Raw genomic sequence first — 24,084 nt, forward strand, 5'->3', positions numbered from 1 at the left:
CCTCCATTCAGTAAGCATCATTCTGTGATGCTCTTGGAGATCTCCTGCAGAGCTTTCCCCTGTGCGGCAGAAATTACCCTGTGCACCACCCGATAGAACTCTGGTACCTCCCATAATCACACAGAGCACTTGGAGGTGCCCTACCCCTCTGATAGTTACCTGAGTGCCACCCATCAGCTCTATCACGGCCTTGAGTGAACTGGCTGATGCATTGCACACTGTGTCAATCTGTGTCAAAGTCAATAGGCAAGAGGGTAGGTTTTTTTTTTTTCTGGGTATATTTTTTGTTTGTGTTTTAATTTTTTTTTTTTGAGCCAAGTTCTAAAGTCCACGCTTAGGGCGTCACATGCTTAAATTTCCTTTAACTCTTGATAGAGAGAAAGAACTGAATCGCAACCTTATGGTCTGAACACGAGCAAACAATCTGTGACAGTGAACACACACAGAGGAAAGAACAGTGATGATTCAAGGCAGCAGGATCCTCAACTTGAGATCATCATTTTCATGAAGGCAGGGGGTAACGGCTGGCTGTCAACCACAGGATTATATCTTTCTTCTGTTCCTGGAGTGACCTGAAATGAAACCTCTGATGCCAGCAGGGATAAATCCCAGGGCAGGGGAGGCTGGGATGTCTGTGCCCCACTGGCCTTTCTGTGCCTGTGCAGATAGCCTGAAGGAAGTTTCTGGAGCCTTTGTGTTCATGCTTGTTGTGATGTTTTTGGTATTAGGTCCAGAACACGGGGATTAAAATTGCTGCCCCTGTGCTGCAGATCCCTCACCTAAACCATAGCTGAGGGTTCCCTGTCCTGCTGAAGATATAATAGAAAAGCTTTACAACACAGCACTTATTTCCAAGAGGTGCCTGTAGTTTGGTTAAAAAAAACCCTGTTGGATTCTCAAGCTTATTTTATGTTGGATTTAAAAACGTGTGTTCTTCCAGGAACGCAACATGAATGAATGCGAGCTCTAAATTATGCTGTCCTTTCAATTAGAAATTTTCCACCGCCTATCATTCCAGGACAAATATTGATCGAACAGTCTGTGTGTGTGTGTGAAGCATGGCCTGACACCCGGTGTGACCTTCCTCTCCTGTGCCTGATCACCAGTGGTGGCTTTAAGCTTCCTTTTGTATCAAAACCTTGTTTCATAACTGAACTCCCTGCTCTTTGGAACCTGAGTTTCTTCGTTTGTTTGCTCAGTGAGCTGAGATCTGTTGGGATATTTCTGTGTTTGATTTGGTTGTTAGCTTTGTTGCCGTCTGAAATGACCCACGGCTGCTTTGTTCAAGGCCATTTTTCTGGAAGGGTTTTGTTCTGCACAAGTTTGCGGGTCTCACCCGTGTGATTTCTGCTCCATTGTGTGCTGCTTGCCTGCTCAGGGCCATATTGTGTTTGCATGTGTGCTTTCAGCAGCTTTCAGCATCCACTGAGCATGGGAAAATGTCTTTCCACAGGGAGATTTCATCACTGAATTTTCGTATCTCTAAATCCTATAGAAAATTTTGTATATTTTGAGGTTACAAGAAATCAGTTTTCACAAATCAAAGAATCATAGGCTGGCCTAGGTTGAAAGGGACCTTGAAGATCATCTTGCTCCAATCCCTGAATGCTCTTAAAAATATGAGTGAAGGAGAGCGTTAGCCTTTCCCAGACCATACTGTTCTTGGAGCAGAAAAAAGACATATATTCCTGTCGCAGTGTAGCAGGTTTCTCCAACTGTGGACTCTTCAAAGGATGGATTTGGTTCCCAGCAAATACTTTGCAGCAGTGCAATCTGCCTTTGCAGGGAGAGTCAGCACAAAGCCACCCTGTAGTCCCCATAGCATCGATGAACAGGGTGAATTTTATCCAGCAGGCCTCAGTCTTTTTAATAAAAGCACCAGTTGGTATCACAGAACCACAGAATTGCAGGGCTTGGAAGGGAGCTTTTAGATCGCTGAGTCCAACCCCCTCTAAAGCAGATTCCTTATAGTCAGTCGCACGGGTAGGCATCCAGACAGGTCTTGGATATCTCCATAGAAGGAGACTCCACAACCTCTCTGAGCAGCCTGGTACAGTGCTCCATCACTCTGACAGTAACCAATTTCCTCCTTGTGGTAATTTTGAACTTCCTGTGTTTCAGCTTATGCCTGTTGCCCCATGTTCTATTGCTGCACACCACCCTCATCAACTTGACTCCCACACTGCGGGTATTTATATATAGTTATGAGACCCCTCACAGTCTTCTCTTCTCCAGAGACTCCAAGATCTTTAGGTATCTTTAGGTGCTGCCGAGTTTTTAGGAAGTAGGGCTCATGTAGAGAGGTAAAGGGAGTCAGAATCACTGACTTGGCCAAAGTTGGAGAAATGCAGGGTGCAGCTGAGCAAAGGCATTTCAGTGAGTCACTTAGGAACACTCTTTTGGAGGAAAAGGATAAAAGTATTCCAATTTACATTGTAGTTAGAATCACAGAATCATTAAAGTTGGAAAAGACCACTAAGATCATCCAACCATCAGCCCATCCCCACGTTGCCCAGTTCTTGAACACCTCCAGTGACAGTGACCACCACCTCCCTGAGCAGCTGTGCCACTGCATTCTGAGAAGAAATTTCTCCTCATATCCAACCTGAATTTCCTTTGGTTTGCTTTTCACAAACCCAGAGAGCAGTAGATAATGGTTCCTGTAGAGCCTAGAACCCACTGGATTCTGCCCAGGGGAAAGCAGGGGGTGGGAGCTGAGGCCCAGATGCATTTGTCTCTCATTCATGCCTTCACTAAAACTGCTGACGTGCAGGCCTCCAGCTCCCACCAAGGGCACACACCCATGGAGCACACATGCTGCCTTCTGACCCCTGTAAGGAACGGTTACTTCTTCTCATGTTAAAGAAAAATACTCATACTGCTTTCTTCTGAGATTATGGTTTGTACTTCTATATATAATGCATATACATATATAAAGTGTAAGCACATGCACACACTATATATATGCACACTATATATATATCCCTCCCATCCCATTTCCTTCTCTTCTCACAAACCAAACGTTCCCAGTGAGAGGACGGCAAATTTCCATCACAAATGCTTTTCCCCTGACTGTTTTTTGTTTTCTAAGCCTGCGACATGAAAGCAGACATAATATTTTCATTTTGGTTCTCTATAAATAAACAGAAATCTCATTTCCAGAAAGTGTTAGTGGAGCAAGTCAAGTCCTGAGGCAGAAGAGCACCCTGGTTCTCTGCTGCTGAGCCCCGTTGTGTCCCTAGGGTCATGCTGGAACCCCCAAGGGGTTCACAGGGAAAAGTGGACTCCCTCAAATTAAAGTACAACAGCTCAGCCTGGATCTGCTGCCCTGCTCTGCCTCCTTGGCTTTAAATGACCACTGGGAATACAGGTCATTCTGTGGGAGTAATAGAGGTAAAGCCTAAAGCGTTGGAGACAGTCTGTGCCTTCCCTGTGTCTTTTCCTTATGACAGTGGTTCTGTGGGCCTCCAAGCAGATTTGCTGCTTTTTCCATGGCAATCTTCTGGATGTAAAGATCAAGGCTTTCAGATTTAAATGCTGGTACCAGGGAAAAGGGGGGCTTATTCAGGCTGTGGCTCTCAGTGAGTGCTGTGCTTGTGCATGGATGTGGAACAACTACTGCATTTGGGTCACTGCACTGACCGCTCGCTGGAACAGGCATATTACCTCCACTTAGTGTCCTCGTACCAGCCCTGGAAATCCCTGCTGCAGGGATGTCTGCCTGTGAAATGAGCAGGACCACTGCTAGGAGCAGCTGGATCCTGAAAGTAGTGTTCTGGGCTGGGAATATACTGCTCCACCACTCCCATGGGGCTACTGCATTACTTACCCACTTTTGCTGCATTATGGATTCGGGATCACGGTGTTGCTTCCAGGTTCAGCTGGACATGTCTTGTGCTGGTCAGTGGTGCCCAGCAGGCTGTGGCTCCTAGCAGTGCTGCAGGCAGCCCAGCCACACGGCCCAGTGTGCACCCATATGGTGCTTCAGGGTTTTAAAGGGAATTCTAAAGGATCTCAGGAATGTTAGACGGTTTGAAAGCTTTCTGCTTTCACAAGGTTTTTCCAGTTCTTGTTTATGGTTTAGATGCTCAAGCAAACAGATGCTCATTTAGAAACAGGTCAGAAGTCCCAGACTTGTAGGAGACGCTGTCTGCCTTGTTTTCCACTGTTTAGTACCCAAAGCTAAGCACGTAAACTGCAACCATGAGTAACCTGAGAGGTTCCCCTGCTCTGGGCACAGCTTCTCACTCAGGCTGAGATCCCTCGCAGCACAAGCAGTGGGACACCATCTGTGCACAAGCTGCAGAAACTTGTGCAAACATCACTGCTTGTTTAGAAGGTGAGGAGCTAAATGATTTATTAGTGTGTCAGCACTGAAGCTGAGAAGGTTCTTCTCAGGTTGGCTTTTATCACTGACACCTTATGGGGTCTTGCTTACTGGAAAATTCCTAGTAACTGGATAGGGGGAGGGAAGGAAGCGTGTGGCACAGCCATCTGAGCGGCATGGCCCCACTCTGATGACACTGAAAGGGACAAGTTGCTGCCACCACACTGGTTTCTTTATCTTATTTTTGCACCGGGGAAGGCCAGAGGCTGCCAGTGCATTGACCAGAAGCATTATCCATCCCCCATGGCAGATGTGTGAGCAGCCACCAGCAGGGACCTCTGCCTCTCTGCAAGCACAGGCAGTGCAGCCCAGCATCCAGACGTGGAGCTCTGTCCTTGGTGAATGGGTAACACTGCTGTGCAACTCCAGTTATGAGACCAATTCTCACCCCTATATACTTCCCTTAATTTACAACCCTCAGTATGATAGAACCACAGAATGGCTTGGGTTGGAAGGGACCTCCAAGCCCACCCAGTCCCACCCCGTGCCATGGGCAGGGCTGCCACCCAGCAGCTCAGCTGCCCAGGGCTCCATCCAACCTGGCCTTGAGCACCTCCAGGGATGGGGCACCACAGCTTACATGGGCAGCTGTGCCAGCGCCTCACAGCCTTCACAGTATTCTAGAATTCATTTCATATTTTGTGTACAGTTCTTAAATAAAAGCAGAAATTTCTACATGAGGTTGGAGAGGCTGGAGTTTTAGCAATGTGACAACTGCATTGAGATCACAGCCATCAGCAGCATTATGGTAGTAAAAATGGGAAATTCTCTAAAAAAAGAGAAACGCAATTCTTAAATGCACACACATAACTAGTAAGAGAGGGAGTGCAAAACAGCTGTCAGAAGGCCATGAAAATCTTGAAATTTCATGTGTTGAGCATTTATCAAACCTCCAAGATAGAAAATTTCACACAGGCCACTAGTGAGCAATGAATGAGTCTGCAGAGGTAAAGGAGCTGTAGGTCTTTTATGATAAGGCTGGTTTCTGCCTTTCAAAAGAATATCAGATCTGAAGAGCAGCAGATATTCTCTGTGTGGCCTGTGGGGTCAGCAGCCACAGAAATAACCACATTATTTGATTTTCCTTTCCAATATTTTTCCACTTGTATGATGTATTCTTGGCTATTATATAGCATAAATATATAGAAAGAAGGTAGAGCTCAGCCTAAGTGGTAAAAACATGCAGAACAAAGAGGGAAATGGGATTTGAAATGCGGTCAGCCAATTTGAAATATTTGAAGCACCAGTTGTGTGATGGCTGAAGGAAAACCACTAGGTAATCCAGACAGTGCGTTTTGAAAGTGGCTGCAGAACAGGCCATGGTCTAACAAAAAGATCTCCTCCATCCTTACATTAACATGCTTCTCAAAGCTCGGGAATCAGGATATTTTCTCTCCAAACTCCCTCAGCATGGTTTGCCCTCTGCCAGTGACCCAAACTACAGCTAAGCTGTTTGCGACGGGATGTGGATTGCTTTCTGATTGCTTAACTTTGGCATGTTCCATGAGCATGCTGAGACTCTCACCCTTTGCAACAAAACCCCCTTTTGAAAGCACTTCAAAAGACTGAGTCCGGATTTGTGAGAGATATGGGAAATTGCGGAGGAAAATATCTTACCAAGGGGAAAGCAGACAAACGCTTGGCAGGCAAGCAGTAGTTTTGTTCCTGAAGAGGGATGTCAGTCTGGGATTTAGAAGAGCTGAGCAGAACTGGAAGAAATGTACAAGCTTCAAGGGATACATTAGACTCTGTATTAAAATGGTTTGCTTAAAAATAACCTTGCACTTCACAGACAAAAAGCGTGCCGTAGAAGTATTTGAGAGCATCAGGATAAGTTCTTGATCCATCAGACAAACCCACTGTGGCATGTGGCTCAGCGGGCAGAAGGGGGCTGTAAGAAAGAAGGGAACAGACTCTTCAGCAGGTCTGTTGTGACAGGACAAGGGGAAATGTTTTCCAACCATAAGAGGGGAGATTTAGACAGGATATAAGGAACGAGCGTTTTACAAAAAAGGTGGTGAGGCACTAAAATAGGTTGCCCAGAAAGGCGGTAGATGTTCCATCCCTTATAGACACTCAAGGTCAGGCTGGACAGGGCTCTGAGCAACCTTATCTGCTGTAGGTGCCCCTGTTCATTGCAGGGCAGTTGGACCAGATGGCCTTTGAGGGTCCCTTCCAACTATGATTCTATGACTTTAAGTCACTATGTGCACAGGGCTTTGCTCATCCTCCTGTGGATCCCAAAGGTTCCATGTGTGCCAAGAGCAGCTTGATTGGGTTGGATGAGTGCTAGTGGGCTTTGGCTGGGATCCTGCCCTTCTGGGGCAGTTTCCCTTCTGGACTCTCTCCATTTGTGAGTGAGCAGTGAAGGGGGTCCTGGCACTCTCCTTGTGGAAAGCAGGATGGTACAACTTGGTAGCAAATAGGATGACAAAAATGAAGTGTCTCCCGGCTTTGGGGAGACTCCTGCAAATCTCATCATTGCACAATGAAAGCAGTTCTCTCCACCAGAATGACTCAGTGTTTACTGCTGCTCAGGGGTCTCTATTGGTGCAAAAAGTGCAAACACGGGTTATGGGGACGTGGGTGAGAGCCCCTGCTGTAAGTCATGTCAAGGTTACATATTCATTTGGAATTATCATTCGTAGTCTCTTGGTAATAAGTGCCTTATGTTTTAGTGTTCATTTTCTCATGTCTTTCCCAGTTCAATCCTAGGATAAATAGATTCTGAACAAATTTTCGTCTGAGAGAGCCCAGAATCCACTTTTATGTATACTGAATTGAAAGTACTTTTCTTCACAAAGGGAAATGTATTTCCTAAAACATCGTTTCAGTACTCTTTCACATCTGCTTTAATATAAATCCCTTTATAAATGACCGCTTTTCTGTGGAGAAATCATAAATGCAGTGATTTCAAACAGCCAGCATAGCCAGGAGACCATCAGCACCATATGCAAGCATATACTTGTCTTTTAAAAGCACTGATCACATTTAATGAATTATGAGATCTGGCTGTACCTAATGCTGTGTCAGAACAGTGTGGATGTTAACACCTTGGCAGAGGTCACACGGGAGCCTTCCCTGCTCATCCTGATGGGGAAAGGCAGCTCTGATGGTGTGAGCTCTCAGGTCCCAGGGGCTGGAAATGCAGCAGTGAGACACACAGGCCATTCTTCCTCTGGAATGCAGAATGCCTTTCAAACCTCACAAGATAACACCTGGTGTCACTACTGACACGAGGAAGCTGAGGAGTAAGATGTCTTTTTTGCCACCCCTGCCTCTCTGAGACAAGCAGCTCATTCCCATGGGTTTGAGAAGAACGCTTGTATTTCTGATAGCTTGATGTGCTTCTCTGTTACAGAACAAGAGAGAAGCAGGGGGAAGAATGGCTAAAAGCCTAATCTTCTTTTCTTTTTATATTTGTTTTTCTTCTTAAGTGTCAAATTATTAGGACTGAATTTCAAGAGTTCTCTTGCTTTGTCTGAATGATTTGCTAAGCAGTTAACAATTCATTACTAATTAACAGATAGTATTTGGCAAGCTGGAGAGCTGAAAAGTATTAATTCAATTGATACCCAGCAAGCACCATGCATGCAAAGAGCAGAGTGATTTCAGAGAGGAGTGTCACAATGAATTTGAATTTTTTGCCTTCTAATCCGACAGCAATTATATAAATTTAATTACATTAGCACAGAGTGAAATACTTCGGCAAGTTTAATATTTCAAACCCATTTCTTTTAGATGTAAGTTTGTGGAAAATGTTGCCTTTTTGTTCCAAATCAGCATGGTGATACAGTTTGAGACACGGGATGTTTCCCTGGAATGGAAATAGTCAATCGCATTTCTGATTTGTAAGGATCAGTGTCTTGGCTCTTATGATATCCATCCTTACACATGCGATGGAGTACCTGTCTTTTTGCAAACTGGCTGAGGTAAAAGAAAATCTGAATTAAAATAATTGCCTCTCCTAGAACATCTGCTCAACGTTAAAAGAACATCAACTCATTATCTGATACGTATTATCCAAGATAATGTTAGCAGTTTTTTTATTTTACGCTTCTTTTCAATTGCAATTCAAATTCCCAAGCTCTCCCAAATGGTGAGTCATTAGGAATGCCATTTCAAAGACTGTATTTAATCTCTTCATCTTTTCCCACAACTGATTTACCCAAGGGCACAAGTACAGCACATGTAGCAGATTCCCAAAGGTCCAAAAACCATGATTTCTTTCCTCTCTAGCCTTATTTTCTCTCACTTTATTTAAAACCATTCTAAAAAGACTCACTGAGTTGGTAATTTTAACTGTGAGGTAATGGGTGGCTTTTATCACCACAGAAACGTTATCTGATCTGAATTTTGTCTCCCCCGCTTCTTCTTTCAAACATCCGACCTCCCAGCACTGTCTCCTGGCTATTTCTACTGTCCTTTGAGTACAGGTGTATAAAGTTCTTCCCCAGCACCGTGTCATTTTTAAGGCCTTCTGCCTGTGAACCCATTGGCTAAGTGCAGGCAACATGTAGTAAGGTATTAACTCACTAAAAATGAAATTCATTCAAAATAGTTATTCAAATTGGTGCTGAATTTTAAGCATAAAACCAAACCAAATCAGAACAAAAATTTGATTTCTATTCCTATGTTCAAAATCCTTTGTAAAAACAACAGGGATGCTTCCTGCGAACTACTCATATATAAGCAAAGGTGATCTCCTATTTCCACGTTGCATTAGAAGTGCTATTCGTTCTTGTTCAGCAGTTGAAATGAACTAGTATGTTTCATCACCACTGCTCAGCCTCGTTTGTGGCTCCAGCTGGAAGGCCAACGAGAACCTTCCAAGGGCACCCAGTCTCCAGCTGTCCTTCTCGTGGTTCCTGCCAGCAGGGCTGTCTCCCCCTTATCGGAGTGCGAGACAGAGCTGTTCTTCCACCCTTGCAGGCAATCCGTGCCTCTTGGCAGTGGTTAGGTCCTACCACTGGGACGTAGACACAGTGGATGCCCTGTCCCTGGACACACACAGGGTTGGGCTGGATGTGGCTCTGAGCACCTAGTGTGGCTGTAGGTGTCCCTGTTCATTGCAGGGGAGTTGGACGAGATTACCTTTAAGGGCCCTTCCAACTCAGACAATTCTAAGATTCTATACTGTACCTAAACAGTGTGCCCAAGGAGGCCAATGTCTTGCCATGTGTGAATTGCAGTGCTATTGTAGACGGCAGAGCAACCTTCCATACTAAAGAGTGGGAGAAAGAAGATGCAATTGTAACTCAGGAAAAATGTATCAAAATGACTACCAAGGGAAGATTTATCCATATGCATAGCACCCATCATTTCAAACTTAACGGTCAGACATATTTTTATGCCAAATACTTCACCTAAGACACAGCACTCACAAAGCTGTGAAGTTTAACCCAAGCTGTGCTGACACTGCACTTCGCAACCTGTAATATAACTAATTCACAGAAGACGTCACTGCTTATTGTGTCTACAGCACATCATTTTTCCATGTACTGGAGGCACACAGGAGCACAAACTGACCTTCAAGATTGCAAGCAAAGCACAGACTTGTGAGAAAAATGCTTGACATCTCAGGTTTTATCTAATGAAACTAATCTAATGAAGTGCTAGAGGATGTTCAGGCTGGATATTAGGAACAATTTTTTCTCAGAAAGTGGTGATGCACTGGCACAGGCTGCCCAGGGAGGTGCTGCAGTCACTGTTGCTGGAGGTGCTCAAGAACCGTGTGGATGAGGCACTGAGGGACGTGGCCAGTGGGCACAGTGGGGATGGGTAATAGTTGGACTAGGTGATCTTAGTGGGTGTTTCCAGCCTTAATGATCCTATTGGCTTGGTCCATCTTTCACCAAGTGGAGCTTTATGCTTACATCTGCCTCATCTTGCACTTCCTTTGGCAAGTGTTCATACTCAGACAAAGAAAAGGCTCTTTCAAATTTTATGCTCAGTCTGTGAAGGGACCAACACAAAGATTGAATCTGCTCAGAATGAACAGTCTTTCTGCACTAACACGTGGAAGAAAACATCAGTAGTTCTTTCTTCCACATTTTCCACAGCTAATTTATTTAAGCACAGCACAGCCCTTGCTTTGAGAATCGAGATGACAAGACTAGGCTGATTTTAGCATAGATTGTTTCTAAACAAGGAGTCCACTGGTAGCCCGGTATCAACAACAAGCACATCACTGATCTTTTCCCTCTGCTATTCCTCCATCTGTATTTTTGTTCTCTTGTACTGTTTTTTGACAGAATTCTTCATTAATCAGCAGACAGGCATTGTCTTCCTCCTGCTTCATTAGGGACAAGCCATTCATCCTTTCTATTTGAGAAGAGCATAGTTCAAAAGCGCAACTAATTAAAAGCAACTAATGACCGGGATGGCCTCACAGGCAGTGCAATAGCTTGCCTGCAGACATTTTAACAACACCTGATGCCTGCACTCCAAGCAGCCCTAGGAAGAGTTTATGATCCATGACCTCCTTTTGGGGTTAGTATCTGCGGATCAGGCATATGGCACTCTGGATGTGCTGAACTCATCACTTTGCCATCTTTGTGCTTTTGGGAGAGGCAGTAGGTCACCAGCTTGAAAGCTGTACCATCATTAGGCCAATGCCAGTGCCTTAGCATCTCAAACTTAATACATGCGAGCAGTCATTAGCGATACAGAGATGATGTCTGTGCTCCAGTGCTAACACAAGGGCTGCTGGAACTGCTGAGTGCTACCTGGGATCTAAATTAAGAGAAGCTGACTTTCTTGAAATGGGTTGAAGTGATTTCTGAGAGGGCATCATTCCTGATGGTTGGCTTTACAACACTGGCTTTTTTGGGACTGCTATCATGATGTTCTTACCATAGAAGTGAGATGAGGTTAACCCATGTGAACAGCAAGTCTTCAGCTCCTCCTAACCATGGCAAATCAAGTAACATTACATATCCACATTTTCATTTAAATGATGATCAAATCCTAATGTTAATTACCACACTTTCCCCTTATTTCATAAAATGGGAAGGGTAACACGTACGTAAGTCTGAATCCTAAGATGCTATCACAGACTATGTGAGGAAACTAGAAGACACTTGAGGCTGTGCCAGAAAGTGCAGGTCAGACCCAAAGGGCACTGCTACTCAGAGGTTCCCATTTAGATACTTATGCTCACTTTAAGTCAGTCCACTCCTGCCACCTTTACTTCATCTTGAGTATTGGCTTCAAATCAGAAAACATACGAAAAAACTTAGCTCATGAATGCTGTATTTAGTCAACCATCCCATCTTCCTCCAGACATTAATCCACTTCATTTTACCTTTTGTCTGGAGTTTTCTTTCTTCTTCAGTACTCACAGATGTGGAGAAAAACAGCCCAAAGAACGCGTAGTCCACTTCTGCAATCACAAAGCACTGCCATTGCACTGCCATTGCCATAAAGGTGGCCAGTGCTACTTCTGAACATAACAGGTTGTGTATGCATGTAACTGAGGTAAGCTGGGATTAGAAATTGCTATTAGACAGTACTGCAAATAGCTGAAGCAGCATTTCTAAAATTAGATTTCAGTCAGCTTTTTTTGGTAAACAAAGTTGCTCAAGTTTCTGGCATTTAGGAATTCCTCTCTTTGAAAGGGTATTGTTTGTATTCTTGTCTCTAAATGCTGAAATATGTGGGTTGTTTTTGTGTATGTGTGTGTGTGTGTGTGTGTGTGTGTGTGTGTGTGTGTGTGTGTGTGTGTGCGTGTGTTTTAAGGGCAACTGATGTCTTAAAATACCAGCTAACCAAAGTGGAAATAGTAGTTTTTACATCCTTCTTGAAGTAAACACAGTTCCTTACTGTCCTCTAGTGGAGTAGTACAATCTTCACAAACACCAATGGAACTTTCAAAGAAAAAAAGTTGTTAATAAAATATTCATTGATTGTATGTGGTGCACTCTTCTGTACCCCAAACCTCTGCAAACTGCCTTTTGTACTGAAACGCTAATGCTCTTTGAAGTAAATAAAGCTTATTGAACAGCCATCTAAACATTGGTACACTTCAACAAGCTTTACTCCTTTATGTCTGCAGACACAGAAAACGTATCGTGCTTTTACTGACACAACTCTTAAGCTATAGCAAGGCTGGCAGATACAGACCAAAAGATAGAGCACACCACATTTTCAAAGGGGACTGGCACCTCAGGTGGTAAGAGGCTCTAGTAAATACACTGGAATTTTAGCAGTATCAACAGTGCAATTTGAACCTAAGTACAGCCATGCTGATGGATACATACCAAGGTAGACACTTCCCCAAGGATACTCTCTTAGTTTCCTGTAACCCAAGCTCAAGGAATGCCTGAGGCAACAGTATTATCTTTAGCGCACACCATCCTTGATGACTTCATCCCACCTTTCTCTTTTTAACCTGCCCAAACTGTGTGTATCCATAATACACTGCAGCAGTTCCATAGTACCCAACATTCAATTGGCTATGCAGGGAAATGCTCCTTCCCACTTGTAATGAAACCTTTTACCTGATGCCCCTTAAGAACAACCTTTCCTATTACACCTCTTGACTTCGCTGGCATCTATTACATCCCTTTTTTGGTGTCTCCCCTTCAGATACATTGCAAATTCTATCCTCTCCCTTTCTTTTCTAGTTACACTGTTGTCCCCTGACAGCAAATTGTCAACCTCCTACTTGGCCTTCCAACCCTTCTCAAACACTTACAGTTAGGCTGAGCATAACAGATCCCAGCAGAATTCCGTTATAACTTCCTATCGCCGTGGTGACTTGATATACCTTGAAACAGGGACAATCTATGAGATAACTTTCCCTTTTAGATCCTGACAGATTGGATCTGCTAGGAGCTGAACCTTGTTTTGATACTTTCAATGAGTCTAAAAGACAAGTAGAATGACTCATCTTTCAAAGACAGTTGACTCTACGTTTATCCCTAGTTCTCATTAGGTTGTGGTGGTTGTTGTTTTTTTCCCCTCAAGTTCAGTATTTCCACTAATCTATAAAACTAATCAGGTGGCCGTTCCACTGATCTCCTTGGAGTCTTTTTAAAAATCCAATAGCAGAATTGTCACTGTATACTCCCCAGATAGCAGAATTGCTTACAACTGACAAGTTCCGTGTTACAATTAGGGGGTCAACAGTTTCCTCTGACTTTCAAATCTGTTGAGTACCCCCAGTCCTGGCAGCCTGCTGACACTCACTGCATCGCCCTCTTCTCACTTCACAGCTCCTCTAACTCTTCCTGCAAAGACATTTCCTTAAGCACTTCCATGAAGAACATTGCTGCAGAAGATTTTTTCTTTGTCAACTCAAGTGTTCACACTGTAGTTTGATCATTTAACAACACACTGAAGGCTGGCTCCTTGACACTCCTTAAAAACAAGATTTACAGTTAAGAAACTACTTTTTCATGCAGCCTACTCTACAATCAATTTTACACTGGCTGTGTTAGTCTCTACGTTTGTTGTTGATATAACTTTTTTGTGAAGGCTTTCTCTAGTTAAAAGCAGCCTCCCACCTTCCTTTGTCAAAGACCTTTTTTTTTTTTTTCTTTAAATATAAAAAGACTGATAAACATTTATTCAGAAAACAAAATCATTGTTCTAAAACATTTTTCAAGATATCTGGAAAATTCCTAATTTTGGCTGCACCTATCAGATTGTTAGATTCACCTTGCATGGATTCTTCAACAACCACTATATTGTGTAAACATCTACTGTCATCACACGTTAGGATACATGGGGATAACTACAGATTTTCATTATTATTTGGCTTTCTGCCTTTGCCATGCAGTAAGATCTCCCTTTGTGATGCTAAGGCAAAAGTTAATCAGCTAAGCAGGGTAGGTAATTGGTGACAGTGCCTGGAGATACATTATTCTTCTTATGAGAGGCTTACAGTGCCAAAAGATTTTTGTGCTCATTACTGCAAGAGTTAGTCTAATTTTCTTTTAGCTTTGTTTTTATGCATATGCCATAACCTCCCCACCAGCAGAACTTACAGTCACTCCTGTATAACTGCACCTGGAATAACACGGTTCTATCTGCCAAGTACTTAAACATGTATTTTCTTTACATACACACAAACACACACATCTACATAGACAAACTGCACAAATGGAAGATACACATACTTACACACTGTACTTTATATAATACGTGTCTATACATATATATGTATACACACTTTATATACCTATTAAAAAATCTCTACTTTCTATTCTTTTATTTTGGTTTAAGTCATTTAAGCGATTGCTTATTTTATGATCTCCTCTTAAAGAGATTTCCCATTGGTTAAGCCTGTCGCTGGCTCTAAACTGCCTGAAAGTTTATATTCTATCCTAAAACGCTATGCAATTCTTAAGTATCCCATTCTTAAGTGATCTTTTGCCTGTCCACCTAGGTAAAAGTATTATCTGGCCTCCTTCATTCTGTTCTTACCCTCCAAGCGTAAGTGTGGAATTAACTATACTCCCCATTACAAAGAATTAATTTAAAATGCCTCTGGAGAATCCTTCATAATCTAATGGATAGCAGTGATCATTGCCTCGGAGAACTCAATGCATAGCTGTTATACAAATTTAGAAGTATGGATGTTTATCTCCTTATCAATAAATGAGACACTGTAATTTAAAATAAAACAACAAAAAAAGACAACCTGGATATTCTGATTTAAGCAGAAGAAATGCAGCACCAAACATTTAACACCATCATTTTAAGGAAGAAAAAGATTGCACAGGTTTTTAGAGCTCCAAAACTATTAACAGTAGATACCTCTTCAATTTAATACACTTTTATTACAAGTAGGTAAAACTTATTTCTAGAAGAAAAAGTTTATATATAAAAATCCAGTGCAAAATGGAAGCACCCTACAAAATCTGCATCTCTGTTCCCACTGACAGGCACTTAGACCCTGCAAGAAGAACTGTGATCTCAGTGACTTCAAAGAAGTTACTCAACAACAAAAAGATTAGATGGGATTTGCTGAAGTTGTAGCAGTTGACTTCAAAGAAAAGAAAAAAAGACTCATTGTTTGACAGGTGCAAAAAAAAAAAAAAAAAAAAAAAAAAAAAAAAAAAAAATGTATTAAACACAATATGAAACAAACATACATTAAATAGTTTGGTTTCCTGGCAGATACTTCAGATTTTCAAATGAATTTTTATAAAATTTACATATTTAACGAAATGATTTATCATTGTGAAAAACAGGTCTCTATTTCAAGTTTATATTAACTATAAATATCTAAGGACAGGAAAGGCGCTCTTCAGGTTGGTATGCTTTACTTTCCCATCATTTATGTCTTCTGCTCTTTTCCTTTTGGAGAGAACATTACAGCATAAGGCTGCCGTCTTTTCGGACGTTGGCAGGGCACGACATCCTCTTTAATATACCCTTAAAAGAATAAGAACAAGTCTGAAGTGATAAATATAATACAACAACATGCATAGCTTCAGCTTCCATTTTTGCTTCTCCTTCAAAAAAAATCCTCTGACTATTTCCCCCCTCCCTCCCCAGTAACAAAAGTTACAGATCCCAGGGTGCTGTACTGATAATGAAAGCACTCAGTTGCGTTCTGGTGGGTGACCACACAGTAATGCAGGACTGACAGGTAAGGCTGAAGAGAAGAACGAAGGCTATGAACTGTTCATCTAAATACAAAACTGCATTTCTCATCATCTGTACTGCAGAAGATTTTACAGAGGAGTAACAAAGTACTTGTTAGTACTGCAAGTTCAGTTGTCTGACAAAATTAACTTCTTAAAATGTATTCCGGTCATATACAGGAAAAATTTAGGCACATGTGTTTTGTGAATTTAGAGTACATCCCTCTGTCTTGAGAGCATTCCCTTTTATTAAAGAGCAACTGGAAAAAAGCCAAACCTACAGATCAAACACACTTTGACAGCTTTCTGATAAGGAAAGTGCATAGGAAATTTCTGTAACACGCTCAACTTTGCTAGCAATGACAATAAGCAGGCACTTCATGCAAACCAGTTACAGCATCTGGCTTGTGTCAAACCTTTACTGTTTATCAGCAGTAACATCTGTTGAGGTGAGAGTAGTAGATTCCTACTTCATAGTTGGAAAATGCTTTCTATACAGTCCTCAGTTATTTTAAAAATCCAATTGGTTCAAGATACCAGGAAGAAATAGAAAATACATCCTACATACATGCACAACTTCTGATAACTACAGTTGTTCATCATCACTAGAACCCTTCCCAGTGTTCCTGCTGCACCGTCACTTTTATAAAGGAAGGACAGATCCGAAGTCTGCCTTTCACATGCTGCTGAGGACCATTAAGAACTGACCGGCTCCTAGCAGAGCTAGGAGATTGCTAAGAAACAGGAGGGCAAGTAGATTCTAAATGAGTAGTAACAGACAACCTCTGTAACAGGATATCTTATCAGGTATCCTGTGTTATAAAATGGACATTGCTTAGTCTGGATCAGCTTTCTCCTCAGTTGGAACAGGTAAAAGGCAACCAAGGTTGGAAGAGGAAGGACAATGATTTGTTCACCTTAAGAAGATAATCATCTCAAACCATGGAAGAATCCTCACCACTGTAGAGCCTATCTCATAAACTAAGGTATAGAAGGAATGATTTAGCCACAGCCAAGCCATAGCTAGCTGGATACAGAAGGGAGGAAAGAGATAACTCACAAAGGAAGTGGTGATTCAGCAGTGTTACTGTGGTATAGGCTAGCTGCACTGAAGGATTCACCATCCCATACATAGTAACAGAGACAAATTTATGGGAAAAGGACAGAACATTTTCCTGAAGTCTGATGGCTGGCGAATTTGGTAACTAGCTTAATGTCTCACAGCAGATCTTCAAGAAGGGGGAACCTTCAAAGGGAAATCTCACATTTGACACCCATGATGTGCAGGGAAACTTACAGTTCTGAATGTTATGCTTGAAATGCACACATTCCTTACAAATTCAGCTTCAAATTTATATGAACTCAGCTCAGTACATCTTGATTAAGCAGCATGATTTGCACTAATAAAGTTATCTTAAGGATCTGAAAATCAATGCTATTTGTTCTGACAGATTAAGAACGATTTGGTAACCACCACTCAAGAACATGTTCATACCCCTAGCTGTTTTCCTACACCTGCTCTGAAACTGCTGAGAACAGGCAAAATCAGTTGAGATTAACATTTTGAGTCACTTAATTCATATTAGTTGCAAAGAGTTTATGCAGGACTCCTTATCTCATAGTTTCACCGTTGTGAAGAAACATACATACAGTACAGCACAAACTTAGGTTTTAAAGTCCTTTGCAAAAACTAGTTCTTGTTCTTATATCAACATTCAGGATTTACAGAAGTTATTCAGAAAGAACAATCCTCTGTGTGAAGACAAGTCAGAAAAACAGCTTTCGAGTTTCATCGGTGAACAGGGAATGTGTATTAAGAACTACCTAAACACATCTGACCCTCAACTTTTCCATTTTTGTTTTGTTATAAGGAACTCCCAAGATACACACAAAGGAGATCAGTGGTGCTGCCTGTCTGTCCTCAGCGAGTACAATCTCTCAGCCTTTGCCCCTGAAAACGCTGAGTTCTTGCTTTGGTTGAAAGACAAGTAGGGTTTCAACCAAATTCTATGACAACACCATTTACTTCAGCATTCTCTATCTAGTTTATGACAAAGTTTCCCTATATTTCATTCTTCCTAGTAGTATAGCAGCTGTTAAAAAAAGGCAATATTCAGACAGCCAGCACGGCTTCACCAAAGGAAGGTCATGCCTAACTAATCTTGTGGCCTTCTATGATGGAGTGACGGCATTGGTGGACGAAGGGAAGGCGACCGATGTCATTTACCTGGACCTGAGCAAGGCCTTTGACATGGTCCCCCACCACATCCTCATCTCCAAATTGGAGGGAAGTGGATTTGATGGGTGGACGACCCGATGGATAAGCAATTGGTTGAAAGGCCGCAGACAGAGGGTGGTGGTCAATGGCTCTATGTCCAGGTGGAGGCCGGTAACAAGTGGTGTCCCCCAAGGGTCTGTCTTGGGACCGGTGCTCTTTAACATCTTTATTAATGACATCGATGAGGGAATTGAGTGCACCCTCAGCAAGTTTGCTGACGACACCAAGCTGAGTGGTGCGGTTGATACGGTGGAAGGAAGGGATGCCATTCAGAGGGACCTCGACAGGCTGGAGGGCTGGGCTCGGGTGAACCTGATGAGGTTCAACACGGCAAAGTGCAAGGTTTTGCATTTGGGCCGGAAGAACCCCAGGCACCTGTACAGGCTGGGAGGAGCGGTCCTTGAGAGCAGCTCGGCAGAGAAGGACTTGGGGGTCCTGATGGACGAGAGACTGAATATGAGCCAGCAGTGCGCTCTGGCAGCTCGAAAGGCAAATGGGATCCTGGGCTCCATCAGGAGAGGGGTGGCCAGCAGGGACAGGGAGGTGATTGTCCCTCTCTACTCGGCTCTTGTGAGGCCCCACCTGGAGTACTGTGTCCAGGTGTGGAGCCCTCAGTACAAGAAGGACATTGAGATTTTGGAAAGGGTCCAGAGGAGGGCGACTAAGATGATCAGGGGGCTGGAGCAGCTCCCCTATGAGGACAGGCTGAGGGAGTTGGGCTTGTTCAGCCTGGAGAAGAGAAGGCTGCGGGGTGACCTCATTGCAGCCTATCAATACCTGAAGGGAACCTACACCCAGGAGGGGAGTAAACTCTTCAAAAGGGCTGACAACAGCAGGACTAGGGGAAATGGTTTTAAGTTGAAGGAGGGAAGATTTAGGTTGGATGTTAGGGGGAAGTTCTTTACTAGGAGAGTGGTTAGGCCCTGGAACGGGCTGCCCAGGGAGGTTGTGGATGCCCCGTCCTTGGACGTGTTTAAGGCCAGGTTGGACGGGGTCCTGGGCAACCTGATCTGAATGTGTATGTTTGGTGGCCCTGCTAGGCAGGGGGGTTGGAACTACATGATCCTTGGGGTCCCTTCCAACCCGGGTGATTCTGTGATTCTGTGATTCTGTGATTCATTCAAAATAACAGTTGCTATTAAGTAAAAGGATCTCAGAAAGGCTAGGTGAAGAAGGCTGCCTGACAGACTAGAAACAAAGCACTTTTTAATGTCCATTTTTTTTCTAAAATGGTTTCCTGGATTTATGAGCCATTTTTTGCACTAACCTCTTTCCATACAAGTTTGAGTGGAAGGAAATCCAACCTCCCAGAAATTTTCAGGTGTATTTGGTGGAATATAACGAAATCTGTGTCTTGAACAAGCAGCTAGCTTCTTTTCTCTCTCCTCTTCTGGAATATCTGCATAATACTGTATGTGAGATAAAAAAAATTCTAGTTAACAGATTTATTATGTATAGAGGTACTGCTTTACACAGCGACATTGTCAATGAGTGTTTATTAACACAGTTATCTAGAAGTAATGGTGCGGGTAGCCAAGAGTAAAGATTTGTCATCCAAACGACAAATATCTGGCTGTTATCCTACAAGTTTACAGAATTTACAGATTAAGCATAGCCTTACAGTGGCACATTTGTTAGCTTTATATCTTTTAGCATACCACAGGTAAAAGGTTTAGCAATGTGTATAATTACTTATGTCAACAGTTTTACTGGCTGATTTTGTGAAACTGGCACAGGTGTCAAGGTAGATATGAGTTTCCTAGTAAACAAAAGTTTCAATTTGCAAATAAAAAAAAAGAAGTAAACATTATGCTACAAAATTCATGCTTCAAAATTATTTCCAGAATCTAAATTTAAAGCTTACAGCAACTTCAAGTCAAAATCCTTCCTGCTTTATTATCTTCAAACTAGGGGCACATAAATAGAGGGCTGGAGCACCTCTCCTATGAGGAAAGGTTGAGAGAACTGGGCTTGTGTAGCTTGGAGAAGGCTGTGGGGAGACCTCATTGGCCTTCCAATACTTGAAGGGAGCATAGAAACAGGAGAGGGAACGGCTGTTTACGAGGGTGGACAGTGATAGGACAAAGGGGGAATGGTTTTAAATTGAGACAGGGGAGATTTAGGTTAAATAGGAGGAAGTTTTTCCACAGAGAGGGGTGACACACTGGAACAGGTAGCCCAAGGAGGCTGTGGATGCCCCATCCCTGGAGGCATTCAAGGCCAGGCTGGATGTGGCTCTGGGCAGCCTGGTCTGGAGGTTGGTGACCCTGCACATAGCAGGCGGTTGAAACTGGATGATCATCATGGTCCTTTTCAACCCAGTCCATTCTATGAAAGAGCTCGTTTAACACAGTGATTGACCACTGAGACTCTAGAAACTACTTAACAGTTGTACTTCGCCTAAAGTAATTAGCACATTGACTAACTACTTTTTATTTAAATTAATAAATACATCTGTCAACTGTGCTAGGGACTGTACTGCGAAAAGCACACACATCCTCCAAGCTTCTTTGCTGCATGTTCCCTTAAGTATAATGAAAACAAACATAACTTTCTAGTGCTTTAACTTGTGATTGTAGTTTAACATCTTCTAAAACAGCAACTGGGCACTTAGCTATCACAAGGTACTACAGCATTTCCAAAGCTGAAAGCATTATATGATTTAAGTGGAAACACTAAGTTTGGACTGCACAAGAAGCCTGCTCCTCATGAAAGTGGCAAAACAATTTCATCAAAATTATAATTCAAAAAATGCAGAATTAAAACCTCACTAAGTCAGCTGGAAAGTAATCTAGAGTGGGAAACGGGAAAAGAACAGAGTATTTCTGTCAATAGAGATTACTTTACTTCCTGTCTCCATCTAATGGCAGCATTTCAAAAAAATCTACTTATTTAGAACAGTAAAGTACACAGATAAATTCCTTTTTTCCTAATAGATAGCAGGCAAAGCATAAAGTACACATAAAAATCTGCCTGTTTCCAAACTGCTAACAGCAGAATTCCTTTCAGTGCCTGAATCTGGAGAAATTTAGTCTGCTGCTGTCTTATCCACGGTTCCCTTCAAAGCAAAAAGCCTATGGCCAAGGCCAGAACTTGAGTGGGTATCAACAATTCAGGGACTGAGTCAGATCAAGTGGTCTTCAGGGACACAGCTGAGAAAATGTCTCTGGTTGGACTACAGAAGTAGAGACTAATGAAAGAAGAGGAACGGCATCTAGTACGTATATCAGTATTTGCTAATAAAAGTTAAGGAATGATGTGGAGTTAGAGTCCACAAAATTAATTATAAAAATTCTAGAGTATCTGTGTGATTATTAGCTGAGTCTTTTTCAAGGAGAAGTGGTACATATTCTGTTTGCCCTTTAAACAGTTGGAATTTTAGAAAGTAGCCTACTGAAAATCTGCAATGTACTGCATTTTGGTGGAGGGGCTAAACAGATCATGACTGGTGGGGAGTATTTATGTATCAAACAATGACAAATACCGTGCAGTTCTGGAGGAACAGAGAACTAAAAAAACCAAATCAATCAAGCTAATCAATCCAAAGAAATTAAAAGTAACTTCCTTATTTTAGCTTGTTTAGAAATGTTTTGAGTTGGTCAAGACTGAAAAAGTGACACATGGCTGCTATTAAGAAAAAATAACTCAGCTGTCTTCTGGATGGACATATTCACAGCGTCCTCAACCCCCACAGAACACTACAGCAAGGTTTTCCTGTGTGGGAAAAGATACACCTGCAGTACATTCGTCGTAAAATAACTGTTTACAGAACTTTTATTTGCAGTCTTAAGAGAACAAATCTTTCAAATGCTCTTCCTGTTAGTTCAGCACAGTTGCTTAGTCAGTTCTGTAATCTAAATGTATATAAAAACACCTGACTCTGATTAGTGAAGTGTAGTGAGGCTGAATCACACTAACAAGCATTTTATTTTACAAACTCTTTCTCTGATCTCATTGCAAAGTCATCATAACAGAAGACATCTTACCACATTTTACACTGTGAGATGGGTGAGAGCCTTGAAAAAGTCCTATGACCAGGACATAAAGGACTTCAGTTTGCCAGAGCACGTGCAGAAGTCAGATCTCTCACATCAGCTCGCAATGAACAGGCAACCCCTCTGATACTGCTTGCAGCACTTAGCCAGAAACTATTTACTGATTTCAATCCACTCCTTAAGCATTTTCTCAGACTTAAGAAATGTTTCAAAATCTTCTGACTAATAAGCCAAGACTTTTAAAGTATTACTTATGCTTTGTCTAATACTCCTTTTTTTTTTTTCATAGGCATTTCATTGAAAGGTAGCTTTATCATGCATTTTGCAATGCTGTAGCCAAGCATTCCACACATTCTAAAACATTCATCTTGAATGGCCTGGACTTTCAGAAGAATATATACATATTTTTAAAAGTTTAATGTGGAGACTTAATACTGTAAAAATCAAAGCTGTTAAGTTTCCAGAATTACCACTCTAATTAAGTTGTCAGGAAGTAACAAGAACTGGATTGACTGATCCATAGCTTACAGATGCAGGAAATTGAAAGTTAGCATGTAGCTCCTGGGCCAACAAATAGACTGAAGGTTTTGGTTTTTCTTTCCTTCCCTTCAAACTATCTGAATTAAGCACCTTTTTGAAAGTGGTATTTACAGTTGATGTAAAAATTACTTTAATTTAATGAGTTTTATGAAGGATATTTTTCAGGAACTTGTTTTTGACCAAAATATAGTCCAATAAATTTCTTTAGCTAAGTAGATGCAATTTAGCTATAGAATGCCCAGCAGCAGAATCTATGAACAGCATTGGTTCCATACCAATACATATTTGTGTGGAAATGAAAAGACTTCTGAGATAATCCATCATTATTCAGCCATTACTCAACACTCCTGGCACATTTACTTATTAGATCATTGCCTAATTAACTCAGCCTACTCAGAATCAAATTAAATATGTCCTTACTATGCATATAACTATGTCAATATTTTATCTTTCTTCAACTTATATGTAAGCAGTTCAGTAATTTTAAAGGAAGGAAAAACTTGTAGCCCAAAATCCCATACTTTTCTCCTGGTCATATAAATTTTTGTGTACATTTACACATGCATTTACATTAGTGCATTTGTTGGTGTAGCAATCTGAAAATACAGATGCCTCAGAAAAAAAAAAGAAAGAAGACACGGAGATACAACAGGAAACAAAACACACTTATTCAAGTACCCATGAATAACAGTAGAATGTAGAACTAAAATTTAGAAGCTTTGATTAGATTTAGATAGCTTTGATTAGCTAACGCTTCTTTTATTAACAAAAACCATACTGGAATCATACTGCCAGAGGCTTTTGCCTTCATACATAGAAGGTAAAGGCATAGAAAAAAAGAAAAAAAAGTTACATGTGGTTACTATAGATCTAAAAAAAAAAAAAGTAACTTTTGTGAACAGCTTTGGTGAACAACTCTTGGCTCCTGTATATACTGAACATGATGTGACCAGACTCCATTTCAACAGCACTTCAGAATGTAGATAGTAGAAGAGTCAGAAGACCAAAACTACCAATGCTACTTACGATTTCACATTCCTTACAAGTATGGCCAGGCAATTTTCTTCTTTCTTCTTTCTTTCGAATCACCTCAATATGAGGAAAGTCTAACACAGTATTCTTTCTGAAAAGCAAAAGTGTTTTCATATGATAGAGCATTTATTTCCTCTACATGTCTGCGATTTTTCTTTTTTGTAAGGATACAATAATGGATAGCTTCAAAAAAAGAAGTCACAGCATCGACAAAACCCAAACATACTGCATTTCATATTCAAATATGATTGCTGT

At 41.7% G+C, this 24,084-nt stretch overlaps 1 protein-coding gene across 2 annotated transcripts in view; it reads right to left on the reverse strand.

The window, feature by feature from the left end:
• Positions 1 to 14,855: 14,855 nt before the first annotated feature.
• Positions 14,856 to 24,084, reverse strand: part of RBBP8 (RB binding protein 8, endonuclease) — a 34,659-nt gene continuing 25,430 nt past the window's right edge. For both annotated transcript variants that reach the window (XM_048938806.1, XM_048938807.1), the window contains 3 exons: positions 23,824 to 23,920; positions 19,530 to 19,671; positions 14,856 to 15,772 (listed from right to left, as the gene is read on the reverse strand). In XM_048938806.1, coding sequence (XP_048794763.1) covers positions 15,675 to 15,772; positions 19,530 to 19,671; positions 23,824 to 23,920 — 337 coding nt within the window. In that variant the 3' untranslated portion in view covers positions 14,856 to 15,674. The remainder of the gene's footprint in view (positions 15,773 to 19,529; positions 19,672 to 23,823; positions 23,921 to 24,084) is intronic.

Source organism: Lagopus muta, chromosome 3, assembly GCF_023343835.1.
Source record: "Lagopus muta isolate bLagMut1 chromosome 3, bLagMut1 primary, whole genome shotgun sequence".
Taxonomy (NCBI): Eukaryota; Metazoa; Chordata; class Aves; order Galliformes; family Phasianidae; genus Lagopus; species Lagopus muta.